General features: G+C 40.3%; 1 protein-coding gene across 1 annotated transcript; it reads left to right on the top strand.

Moving 5' to 3' along the window:
- Nucleotides 2,802–4,976, top strand: LOC109224000. The gene is made up of 2 exons (XM_019388532.1): nucleotides 2,802–3,573; nucleotides 3,978–4,976. Exons 1-2 carry the CDS (start codon nucleotides 2,898–2,900, stop codon nucleotides 4,757–4,759), a joined length of 1,458 nt encoding a protein of 485 aa, XP_019244077.1. The 5' UTR covers nucleotides 2,802–2,897; the 3' UTR covers nucleotides 4,760–4,976.

Genomic DNA, 13,144 nt, shown 5'->3' on the forward strand with positions numbered 1-13,144 from the left:
TTGTGAAAAGAGGTCAGTGAGGTTCTTTCTTGTGGGAATTGGGGGTCGTTGTTAAGAGATGGAGGTAGCTGGGTAATGGCTGATGCTCCTTTCCTTAGGTTTTTGAGATGATGAGGAGGGCTGACTGCCATTTTTTTAGCTTAGGGATTTTGGAAATACAGTAGAAAAATGGAATTAGAAACAGGGATTCATTTACTAGATTTTATTTGGGGAAGATGACTGAGATTCTTTCAATTTTGGAAATAGGTTCGACAGAGATGTGATTGTGGCTAATTGCTTCTTCAGTCCGAGAAATCCCCAGGTCCCCTTTGTTTATTTCGTTTTTATCTGTCTCTATCCCCTCTGTTTCTATCCAGATCTTCTCCTTTTATTTTGTGTCTATGTGTGTTTATATAGTGTGAGGTAATGGAGTAGTGGGCAAGAAAGAAAAGCAATCATGCCAAAATATGGAAATATTCTGTGTATATTGATAAAAGATAAAAAATTAAATTTCCTCCACAAATGTGAATGTCCAGGTGATTTCTAACGGCCTATGAATTTGGACTTAGTAATCACGTGAGTTTGTTATAGAAAGATAAGGAGGAATCTTTGGCAAATGGCCACCTTTAATTGGTTCTTGCTTTAATTAATATTTTTTCTTTTATTTTAAGAATGTAAAAATAAAAATACTAGATAATATTTTAAAATCAAGAACATAGAATTTTTTTTGTGATTTTTAATTTTCTTAAATAAAACCTACTAAAAATGAAATAAAGGTTAGAATATGTAGATTAAGCGTAAAATTATTTACACTAAAAGTGTTGAAAAATCCCAAGTATGGTAAAAAAATTAGGTGCTCACAGGTGCCCCTCTTTGCTTGGAAACATGAAGAGTTTTCAGGCAAAGACAAAGTGAGCCATCTGACTAATTTTTGACCACACCATTATTCAAAGGAAAAAAAATAAAGGGAAAGAGTGCAAGAGTGCAACCGAGTCCTGGTTTTGGACAGCCTACATATCCCGGGTTATAAAGTAATCAGGTCGCGTGTAGTTCAAGGAGAATGATGGAGTGATGAGTTCGAGAGTCAAGCGAGGTTCCGTCGAGGCTCCGGTCCGTAATCTTGTTATTACATCAAAATCAAAATCTAAAAGAACTATACAATCCTATCAGATATGAGTTACAAGATTCCTATCTATAAGTCTTCTGAAGCTTGATCTTGAGTCTTGAATGGTTCTTCATGCAGACTTTTGATTTGAACCTTGATGCTTGCTAGCTGGAGGTGATGGTTCATTCTTGCACAGCTTCACGTAGTCTACTTTGTGAGCTAGGTGTGAGTTAAAAATGATATTGTAGATCAATGAACTAAAATTTAGATACTTATGGTTTCTAAATATCAAATGTATAACATTCTTTATGAGATAAAAACATACGCTTCCTGGGAAAAAGGAAAAGATGTTGTAGCACATGTTTCATACCATGTGTGCTATTGTCGACCAATTTGATTAACATAAGTCCATTCTCAACTTAATGTTGAGATCCAGAGCTTTTATGGTGGCTCAAGATTTTGTACCCTCAAAGACTCTGATCAGATACTTGAGATTTAGCGTGATATTTGCTATCTTAGTGTTTCCAAATGAACATGAACACAAATTCGGTCTAGCGGTGCATATCTAGAAAAGCAATCAAACTAATGTTAAGAAGATTATGAGAAGAGGAAGATCATTGATGGAATCTCATTTATTCGTGTTCACTGGTACACCAGTTATAACTTATGAGTTATGATAATGATATATGAACCACGATAAATCTAAACAAAACATCTAAGCAGAAATAAGATGTGATACTACGATTCAAGTCGCCAAAGAATTACTGAAATACTCTGAGCAATCGTAATAAGTTGTATAGGCTAGAGTTTGGTTTGCGTAATAATGGGTGGAAGCGAACTCACAGCTTCCTTTACCAAATTGAGAAGGAAAGGACCCTATACACATGCATATAAAACGTACTGCTTTGCCATGTTCTGACGTCTGCATGCAGTCTTACTACGTAATTTTTATTTTCCCTTGATAGTGAAGGCATGCATAATGAATTAAGTTGTTTGTTCTTTTATAGATAAAATGTATTTTACGTATTGACCACATGGTTTCTCTGATAGAAGTTAACCAGCGGAGCTACATACAACAAAAGCGGTTCAATTAAATCTCCTTCATCGACCCGCTAATTATAATATGTAAATAGGATTGTAGAGTTGGATTTCAGGTGTGATATTCTTGTAATATTTTCTTTGTGAGTTTCTTAAGTTGAATTTCTGATTCCGACTAATTAGCATGATGTTTGCACCAAAAGCTGCATTAGTTTGTTAAATGACATATTGAGGTGATAATAGTATTAATTAACTATGATTATGTGTGATGTATTTATTAATTTGATATAAAAAACGGGCACAAATATATTTCTTTTGTCTGGTATCTCGCATGGAAACAACACCCTTACTTCTTTCTTGGTCTTCCTATTTTATTTTGGAGCTACGTCAAGGAAAGGTACGTGTACATATAATTATAGACATGAGTTCTTACATGAAATTGTGCCGTATGTGTACCTTTATAGCCAAGTGATGCCATGTATATCGATGTTTAGCAAGAAGACAAACATTGAAGAGAGCATTGAGGTCTTTAAGCGACGTTGAGTTGGGGAAAGAAACACATGAAGAAAGGCGATCTATCAAAGGAACATCCCATTATTATTAGTTAAATATATAATGCAATTATGGGTCCGAAATAGTAGGCTTATATTCTCCTTGTCAACTCCTATAAAATGGGGCATTCTACAACGGGAATCTCATCACTCATTCTCTCAAATATTTGAAATATACATCAATTATTAATTAGCAGTAGTGAAAGTTCCTCAATTAACTGCAAATGGCTAGATCTGTGGCCCTCTTTGGGATTGTGTTGCTAATGCTTATTGCAATGGCAGAGGCAACTCCCCCTGGAATAGCTGACCATCCAAGCCATTCTCATTGCTCAGATGATGAAATCAAGCAATGTAAAAATCTTCCACATGTTTGTCCCAAATTCTGTCCCAATGGCTGCATAACTGAGTGTCGTTCTTGCAAGCCTATCTGTGTTGATGGCTCAGTGCCACCACCCTATTATCCACCACCGTCATCTCCACCACCGTCGTCTCCACCACCACCATCTCCACCACCACCCTCATCTCCACCACCTTCATCTCCCCCACCACCCTCATCTCCACCACCGTCGTCTCCACCACCACCCTCATCTCCACCACCTTCATCTCCACCACCACCATCATCTCCACCACCTTCATCTCCCCCACCACCCTCATCTCCCCCACCTTCATCTCCCCCACCACCCTCATCTCCACCACCTTCATCTCCTCCACCACCCTCATCTCCACCACCACCGTCATCTCCACCACCCTCTCCTAAGCCACCCACTCCTTATCCTTCAACCAAGAAGGCTAAGTGCAAGAACAAGAATTACCCAAGTTGTTATAATCTCGAATTTTCATGCCCTGCCTCTTGCTCTGGTGGTTGTCAAGTTGACTGTGTCTCTTGCAAACCTGTTTGTAGTAAGTTACTAATTTCCTGCCCTCTATTCTATTTTATATAACATTTCTTGTTTCTTTTATGCTTCAGAGAGAATTAGCACTTATATTTTTATATTTGGAAGCTTTTTGCTTCAATTTTTATGTCAACCTTATGATAAGCTCTTCTAGTAATAGAAATGTCATGAAATCCTTAAGCTATAGCACAGATGTCAAGGGGTAATTTTTATATGTTATATTTAGCTTATACTATATATTAATCTTTTATGTCGAATGTTTCTTTGTTTTGTTCGTTAGATCCGTGTCCAATAATGTCATATGAACTGAAATGGAGGGAGTATATGCTTTTGACTAGTGTGAGACCCTAATTCGGCTAAAATGTTTTAACTAGACTGTATATTTACTGAATATTTTTATTTGGGACGCAGGGTGTGACATGCCTGGAGCTGTTTGCCAAGATCCTCGTTTCATCGGCGGTGATGGGATTACCTTCTACTTCCATGGTAAGAAGGACAAAGATTTTTGCCTAGTCTCCGACCCTGAATTTCACATCAACGGCCACTTCATAGGAAGGCGAAACGAGAACATGAAGAGAGACTTCACTTGGGTACAATCCATTGCTATCCTTTATGGTAATCACAAGATCTCCATTGGCGCACTAAAAACAGCAACATGGGATGATTCCATCGACCGCCTTTCCCTCCACTTTGATGGTAAACCCATACTTCTTAGTGACGATGAAGGCGCGAGATGGCAATCTGAAACTACACCTATGGCCTCTATTACTAGAATCAGCAACACTAACGATGTTTCCATCGAAGTTGAAAATATTCTCAAGATCACTGCCAAGGTTGTACCTATTACAAAGCAAGAATCCCGAGTTCATAACTATGGAATAACGAAAGATGACTGTTTTGCACATCTTGAACTTGGATTCAAGTTTTTCTCTTTGAGTGATGAAGTGAACGGTGTTTTAGGGCAGACTTATAAGAAGAACTACGTGAGCAAAGTTAAGATGGGTGTTCTGATGCCTGTAATGGGAGGTGACAAAAATTTTGCAACTTCAGGACTCTTTGACGCTGATTGTTCCGTGGCTAGGTTTCAAGCAAATGGAGAACAAACTGATAAAGAGGTTGGCTTTGCTTTGGAGTTGCCGAGCTTGAGCTGCACTAGTGGACTTCATGGACGCGGAGTGGTCTGCAAGCGCTAGAATCATTACTAATGCAATTAACCTTAGGGATTCTTGATCACTACTTTAATGAATAAGGTTGTATACCAATAATAATGGAGATTCAAGCATCTCCTCAAAAATATATTTGCCTTCTAAAGAAAAGTTAGTGATTTTATTTTCCTAACTGATGGGAAATATATTGGCAATTGTTTCTTTAAACTTTGAAGTGGAGTATATATTTTTTCCTTTTTCGAAATTTGTATCTTTAAATGTTTTGCATAAAAAAGCACATTGTGGGGCGAGAAATGTTCGAACTCTCACGACAGGATAACTCGATATACCCAAATATAACGGGATAACCGACCCTAACGAGCATATTACTTCATACACTTGCGGGATCAAAGGAAATGACTTGAATGACGATGAGATCGAATCAGCCTTGTTGAAAAAGTTTGGAGAAACATTGTCGAAGGGAGCTATGAATTGGTATCACAACCTACCTCCTAACTCTATTGATTCATTTGCTATGTTAGCAGACGCCCTCGTAAAAGCACACGTCCGGGCCATAAAGGTGGCCACGAGAAAATCGGATGTCTTCAAGATAAAACAATGGAATGACGAGATGTTGAGGGAGTTCATGTCCAGGTTCCAGATGGAACCAATGGAGTTACCACCGGTCTCGGATGACTGGGCAATACAAGCTTTTATACAGGGTTTGAATGAAAGGAGCTCGATTGCGTCTCGACAGTTAAAGCAGAACCTGATCGAGTATCTAGCTGTGACGTGGTCAGATGTACACAACCGTTATCAATCAAAAATCAGGGTCGAGGACGACCAGTTGGGAGCCCCCTCGGGTTCAGTTCATCCTAACAGGTTCGCAGCCAAGCCCCCGAGGGAAATGGACAGGGAATCAAGATCGAACAAGGAACGGTATCAGTCATACGTCGATCGAAGAAACAACGGCTCGGGTCGAACACCCCCAGAAATGATCAGAGAAACGATCGAGGTCAAAGTTCTCGAGGGCCCATGAGTAAGAGCGGGTTCGATAAGCATACTGACCCCGTAGAGGCACCTCATTGTCAGAGTAAAACTTCAGCGTAGATGCATCGGGGATTGTGTCACCTATTGGAAGAATCAAAGACACCGAGTGGCTCAGGCTTATACAAACCGATCCTTCTCAAAAGAACCCGAACTTGATGTGCAAGTATCATGGAACACATAGTCATAGAACAGAAGATTGCAGGCAGCTAAGGGAAGAAGTGGCTCGATTGTTCAACGAGGGCCATCTTTGACAATTTCTAAGTGACCGAGCCAAGAATCACTTCAGGGAGAGAGATGCAAGAAAAAATGAGCAAGAAGAACCACAACATGTAATCCACATGATCGTTGGCGGTGTCGATATGCCACAAGGACTTGTGTCAAGCGCACCAAGGTATCGACCACCCGGGAAAAACAGACTCGGAGCTATGTTCCCGAGGATGCCCTATCATTCTATGACGAGGAAGCAAAAGGCATATCTCAGCCACACAACGATGCCCTGGTAATCTCTATCCTAATAAATAAAATTCAAGTTAAACGTGTTCTAGTAGGTCCAGGTAGCTCAGCAAACATAATCAGATCGAGGGTCGTGGAACAACTCGGCCTACAAAATTAGATTGTACCTGTGTCCCGGGTCCTAAATGGCTTCAATATGGCAAGCGAAACAACCAAGGGGGAGATAATCTACCCGTAAATGTAGCTAGAACCATACAGGACACAAAATTCCTTGTCATCGAAGGCGACATGTGGTATAATGTCGTGACGACCCAAAGGGGTCATCACCTGTTTTTACTTTCATTCTGTGCTTCCGAGGCCTTGAAAATCTTATTTTTTTACTTGCCTCGATTTGCGTGTGCAGTCCGGGCGCGTAGCCGAAAAGCTTAAATATGAATTCTGTGTAAAAATTGATGAATTTTGATATTAATATGGTTAAAGTTGACTTTGGTCAACAATTTGGGTAAAAGGACCCGGACCCGTGATTTGACGGTCCCGGAGGGTCCGTAGAAAAATATGGGACTTGGTCGTATGCCCGGAATCGAATTCCGAGATCCCAAGCCCGAGAAATAAATTTTTGTGTGAAATTGTTTTCTGAAATTAATTAAGGAAAATGGAAAGGAAATTTGATCAGAAGACTATGGTATCGTGCTCGTATTTTGGTTCCGACGCCTGGTACAAGTCTTATATGTGATGTAAGCGCTTTCTGTAAAGTTTGGTTGGAAACGGACGTCATTTGACGTGTTTCGGAATTAAAAATGGAAAATTTGTGTTTTATGAAAAGTTGGAAGAAATCATGTGATTTGAGGCTTGATTCTATGTATATGATGTTATTTTGGCGATTTGATCTCACGAGTAAGTCCGAAGGATGTTTTTGAGGTTGTGTGCATATTTGGTTTGGAGACCCGAGGGATCGGGTGAGTTGTAGATAGGTGTCGAGTTGCATTTTGAGACTTTGAAAAATCTGGTATCCTTCAGTTCTGCAGGCTTCGCAATTGCGAAGCCAGCTTTCGCCAAAGCGAACTCGCAATTGCGAGCTTCCCATCGCAAATGTGATCCTTCATCTGGGCAGCAATCTTCGTAAATGCCAAGTAATTCATCGCAAATGCGATGCATGCCCATGAGCCCAGCCTTCGCAAATATGAAGTATTCAATCGCAAATGCGAACCTTCCACTTTTCCTCAAGTTCGCAAATGCGAACTAAAATCTCGCAATTCCCAGACCTGCTGGGTTCGCAATTGTGAACCCAGGTTCGCATTTCCCATATCTGAGGCCTGCAATTTTTCATACTTAGACGAATTTTCAACCCATTTCTTCATTCTTTCAAACTCAAACACTCCACAGGCGATTTTCCAAGAAAACTTTCTTCCCCAAATCATTTGTAAGTCAATTTTTACTTAATCTCTTCAATCCTTTGCATCATTAAACATGTTTTCATCTTAAAATCAAGGATTTTCATGGGTGAAAAGGGGATTTTGGGTAGAACCTAGGTCTTCTTCAAATTGGGGAGTTGGACCTCAATTTGAGGTCCGATTTTAAAACTAATCATAGATATGAACTCGTGGGGGAATGGTTAACCGGGTTTTGGTTCGAACCTCGGGTTTTGACCACGTGGGCCCGGGGGCATTTTGGGAATTTTTGAGTAAAACTTTGGGAAATTCATTTTCATGCATTCAAATTGATTCGATTAGCATTTGTGGATACATTCAAGTAATTTGTGACTAGATTCGAGCGGTTTGGTGGTGAATTCGAAGGGTAAAGCTATACTAGAGGCTTGAGTTGAGTTTGGAGCATTTGAGGTAAGTGTTTGGTTTAACCCTAGCTTGAGGGAATAGGAGTAGAGTCTTATTTGTTAATTGCTATTTGTCGAGTACGGTGTATAGGCATGGTGACGAGTATCTACACACTGGTGTCGAGCATGACCGTGAGTCCTAATTTGCTACATTATCGAATTTGTAAATGTTATTTATGAGGAATTGGTTGGAAATCTTTAACACTGAGCCAGTAATTGTTGAGACTAAGTGTGGATGTAATTGTGTTGAGTAGAGATTGAATGAGTTTGGTTATAGCTGGATCTCCCTTGCCGGGATAGTTTATTATATTACGTTGCTCCCTTGCCGAGATAGTTTATTATATTACATTGCTCCCTTGCCGGGATAGTTATTATAACATCTTTCTCCCTTGCCGGGATTATGTTGTGTATTGTGTTGAAAGAAATGGGATCGTGTGGCACGCCGACCACGAGTTATTATGAAATGGGATCGTGTGGCACGCCGACCACGAGGTATTATGAAATGGGATCGTGTGGCACGCCGACCACGAGTTATTATAAAATGGGATCGTGTGGCATGCCGACCACGAGTTATTATGAAATGGGAACGTGTGGCACGCCGACCACGTGATATTATTGTAATGGGAGCGTGTGGTACGCCTACCATGTAATGTAAGGAAATGGGATCCTGTTGCACGCCTGCAATGAGAGGAAAATTGAAATAAGGGAAAGTGGTTTGTTTTCCTTTATTCTGTGTTAGAAGAATTCAGATGTAGTTTCTTCTATTAATCCTGATATTCTGTTTTATCTGCTTCCCATAAGCATGTTTCCCCCCTCCCAGCTTTAATTGCTTACTTTCCGCTATTATTTTGTGGTACTTGTATATATATATATATATATATCTGCACAGGTTTATCTGGTAGTCTAGTCTAGCCTCGTCACTACTTCGCCGGGGTTAGGATAGGCACTTACCAGCACATGGGGTCGGTTGTGCTGATGCTACACTCTATGCATCTTTTTGCACAGATCACAGTACCGCAACAGCTTTTGGACAGCAGTAGGAGCATTTGGGAGCTGACTTCAGTCCAGAGATCCCGAGGTAGCCTTGCTAACGTCCGCATGGCCCGGAGTCTCTTCTATCCTTATTTCGTTTGTTGTCCTTGTACCGGAACAAACAATATTGTATTTTATTCAGACTCTGTTTTTAGTATTGATGTTCCAAACGTCAATACCACACAAGAGGGGGGGTGATTTGTGTGGTACCCAATTTTTGATCCAGAAGAACCTGGTTCTTCTAGGTGTTCTAACTACTACTGTTTGCGGAATTAAAATACGGAAAATAAAAGAACACAAGGATTTTTACGTGGAAAACACCTGGCTCAAAAGGTGAAAAAAACCACGACCTACTATTCAGTAGGATTTTCCCAAACATCCACTAAACTCAATGAGCCAAAAACAGCATTTACAAAGCTCTTGTAAACCTAAGGATTAACTCTAATCCCAGTGTGGCACACAGCCTCAACTGTTGCGACACTTTCAAGTTAACTCTAACTTGAATACTCAAAGTACCTAATACAATTGCTTCTATGAAAGCTGGAAAGGTACAAGTTTTAAATCACCTACTACAATTGAACTAGAATAAGAATAAACACAATGGAACTGGTTCTTCTATCTTGTTCAAGTAGTTGCAGGCGTGCACACTCAATCTCACATAAATTGCTTGCAAAATAGCCTTGCTCTTTTGCTCTAAATTTTGCTTAACTTCAGCGTATGTGCATACCTGTAAAAGAGAAAAACTCAGTTATTTATTATATTAGTAATTAGAGTTGGATTGAAACTCAATTTCTGATCCTCCATTGAATTTGAGTCCTAGACCAATCCAAACTCCAACCCTTATCCGGATGTGTTCTCTTCTTATAACGAGACATCTTCTCCTTATCCCATATGCAATCTTTTCGATCAGGTCAGAAGATATTCAGAAGATATTGCTACTTGATCCCCAAGGACTTATCTTCTTCACGTGCATCTCATGTGCATGGGCCATAACAATTGTGTCTCCTAAGATGGACCTGGTCCTTCACTGAGTTCATTTGTCATTCTTCAACACTTCAACTGATCTTGGGCCAACAAATTCTCCCTTTCTGATGATGACAAACTCTGTGCTTGTACTGATCAGAGAATCTGTGGAACTCAGCTAAAATATCATCACTTGAAAACTTTAACTTATCATTAAGGGCCAGATTTAATTAGGTCATAAGCACAATACACAATATGTTCCCCCTTTTGGCATCATCGAAAAGTTGCATAAACATGTGAATCCCAGAATATTAATCATTACTCATGGCCACTGGGGCAACTGCAAGTGAAAGCGTGCTTTAGTTAATCAAAAATCAACTTGAAAAATATAACTATTAAGAGCAGAATCATCATAAAACAAAAGAAATGCAAATTGTCATTGATAAGGCAGTGCTTCTACAAGACAGTCCACAAAAAGAAAGAATAAAAACAACCAACCATGAGCAAAAACAAGAAAAATCCCTAATCTGGGTCACTGGGGGTTAACTGAACTGGTTCAGAACAAGGACAAAGAGGGCTAAGGCTTTGAAGAACTAGAGGGTTAGGATTGGAGTAAGTTGAGCATTGTTTGTAGCATCCCTTCACTCTTTTCTTTCTCTTTTGCTAGTTCTGCTTTCAGCCCATTCCTTTCTTCTTCCAACTCAGCCACACGAGCCTGAAGCCTAGCAATATCGGCATCTTTGGTCCCACATTCTTGAACCAAAGCCCTAACCTTGCTATTCACTGGAGTCTTCACTGATGAACCAGGTTCAATAGGGGCTACACTTAGCAGATAGTCACAGGCCTGGAGAGTCTTGATTCCAAAGTGCTCCTTACTGGAGGCCATTTCCCATTTCTTCAAAGGAACGTTCAGCCTGTCCAGTACAGTTGTTAAACTGAATCCATAAGGAGTAGCATGAGCCTTTGAACCATTGATCACTCTGTCCAACAGTTTTACTATGAAAGCAGGCCAATTAATCTGCTTACCCCTCACAAGACACTCCATGAGAACCAGGTCCATATAATTTGCAGTGTGCCTCCTCTCCTGTCTAGGCAGCAGACACTTGTTCACAAAGTCAAAGATCACTTTATGTTCTGGCTTCATTTCACTCTTTTGAACAAATCTTGCTTCAGGAACCTCTACAGCATCCTTTGTATCACAGAAGTTCCTGGTGATTTGGAGTGCTGTGGGCAGATCATCTAGACAAGGCCACCTTTTCCTGGTGTAATCATCATAGCCCTCACTTGGAATGTCTAGAATCCTGCCCAATTCAGGTGAATCAAACCTCACCTTCACACCTTTTCACCACACTGGTCACTAGCCCATTTTTCACAGAACCATTTGCTATGAATTCAATCAGCTCTCTTCTGGCTAGTCTTCCATCCATCTGAAGGACCATGTCCTTCCAACCCTGTGCAGCTAAAACATCCAACAACCTAAGCATGTCTGGCTCCTCCAGGTCTTTCAGCAGCCTACCCTTCAACATCTTCCTTCTGCTAAAAATAACAAAACGATCTTGCTCTTGTTCAGACTCCTCCTCTTCTTCTTCTCCACTCCACTCTTCATCTTCTTCTTCAGTAATTTTCACTTGTTTTCCCTTTACTGCAGACCTAGTTCTTCTAGCCAAAGAAGGTTCAGCAGGTACAGATTATGAAGACTTCTTTGCAGGAGTCTTGGTTCTTTTTGGTTTGTCAGTGGGAACCTCCACAGTTGTACCTCTCTCTTGATGGACCAGTTCCATCTCCTCCTCCTCTTCTTCAGCAGCCTCAGAACTTTCTGCTACCTGTTCTTTTCCCTTTTCCTTCTTCNCATTGAGGGCAATTCTTGATCATATGGTCAGTCTTACCACACTTATAGCAGCCATCATTTGTCTGTTTCTCAGGAGCTCTTGTCTTGTTGAAGTTTGTACCTCTTGATGAACCCTTTCCTCTCATTAGGTACTTTTTGAAGTCTTTAGTGATCATAGCCATCTCATCATCTTCTAGGTCTGAACCTTCTGTAATTTTGAGAGCCAAACTTCTCTCCTTCTTGGGTGTATCCATCTTCCTGGTTTGCCTTCTCAGTTCATAAGCAGTAAGATTCCCAATCAGTTCATCCAGTCTGAGAGTGGCCATATTCTTGGACTCCTGAATGGCAGTGATTTTGCTTTCCCAAGCAACTGGAAGAACTCTTGTCAAGATCTTCTCAACCTTGTCTTCTTCAAGAATAACTCTTCCAAGAGACTTAAGTTCATTTGTCAGTGTAGTGAACCTTGTGTACATCTCTTGAATGGTTTCTCCATCTTTCATAGTGAAATTCTCATATTGAGAATATAGCAATGTTCCTCTGGATCTCTTCACTTGAGGTGTTCCTTCATGAGCCACTTGCAAAGTGTCCCATATCTCTTTTGCAGTAGTACAGCTTTGGATCCTGCTATATTCATCTGGACCCAGTCCACACACAAGACATTTCTTGGCCTTAGCATTTTTCTCCCATTTTTTCAAATCTTCAGCAGTACAATGAGCCCTTGTCTTTGGCACTTCCACTCCTTCCTCATTTTTCATAACCTGCTCTGCTACCAATTGATGTTCCAAACGTCAATACCACACAAGAGGGGGGGATGATTTTTGTGGTACCCAATTTTTGATCTAGAAGAACCTGGTTCTTCTAGGTATTCTAAATACTACTGTTTGCGGAATTAAAATACGGAAAATAAAAGAACACAAGGATTTTTACGTGTAAAACACCTGGCTCAAAAGGTGAAAAAAAACCACGACCTACTACTCAGTAGAATTTTCCCAAACATCCACTAAACTCAATGACCAAAAACAGCATTTGCAAAGCTCTTGTAAACCTAAGGATTAACTCTAATCCCAGTGTGGCACACAGCCTTAACTGTTGCGACACTTTCAAGTTAACTCTAACTTGAATACTCAAAGTACCTAATACAATTGCTTCTATGAAAGCTGGAAAGGTACAAGTTTTAAATCACCTACTACAATTGAACTAGAATAAGAATAAACACAATGGAACTAGTTCTTCTATCTTGTTCAAGTGGCTGCAGGCGTGCACACTCAATCTCACA

This window comes from Nicotiana attenuata, chromosome 3 (assembly GCF_001879085.1).
Source record: "Nicotiana attenuata strain UT chromosome 3, NIATTr2, whole genome shotgun sequence".
Taxonomy (NCBI): Eukaryota; Viridiplantae; Streptophyta; class Magnoliopsida; order Solanales; family Solanaceae; genus Nicotiana; species Nicotiana attenuata.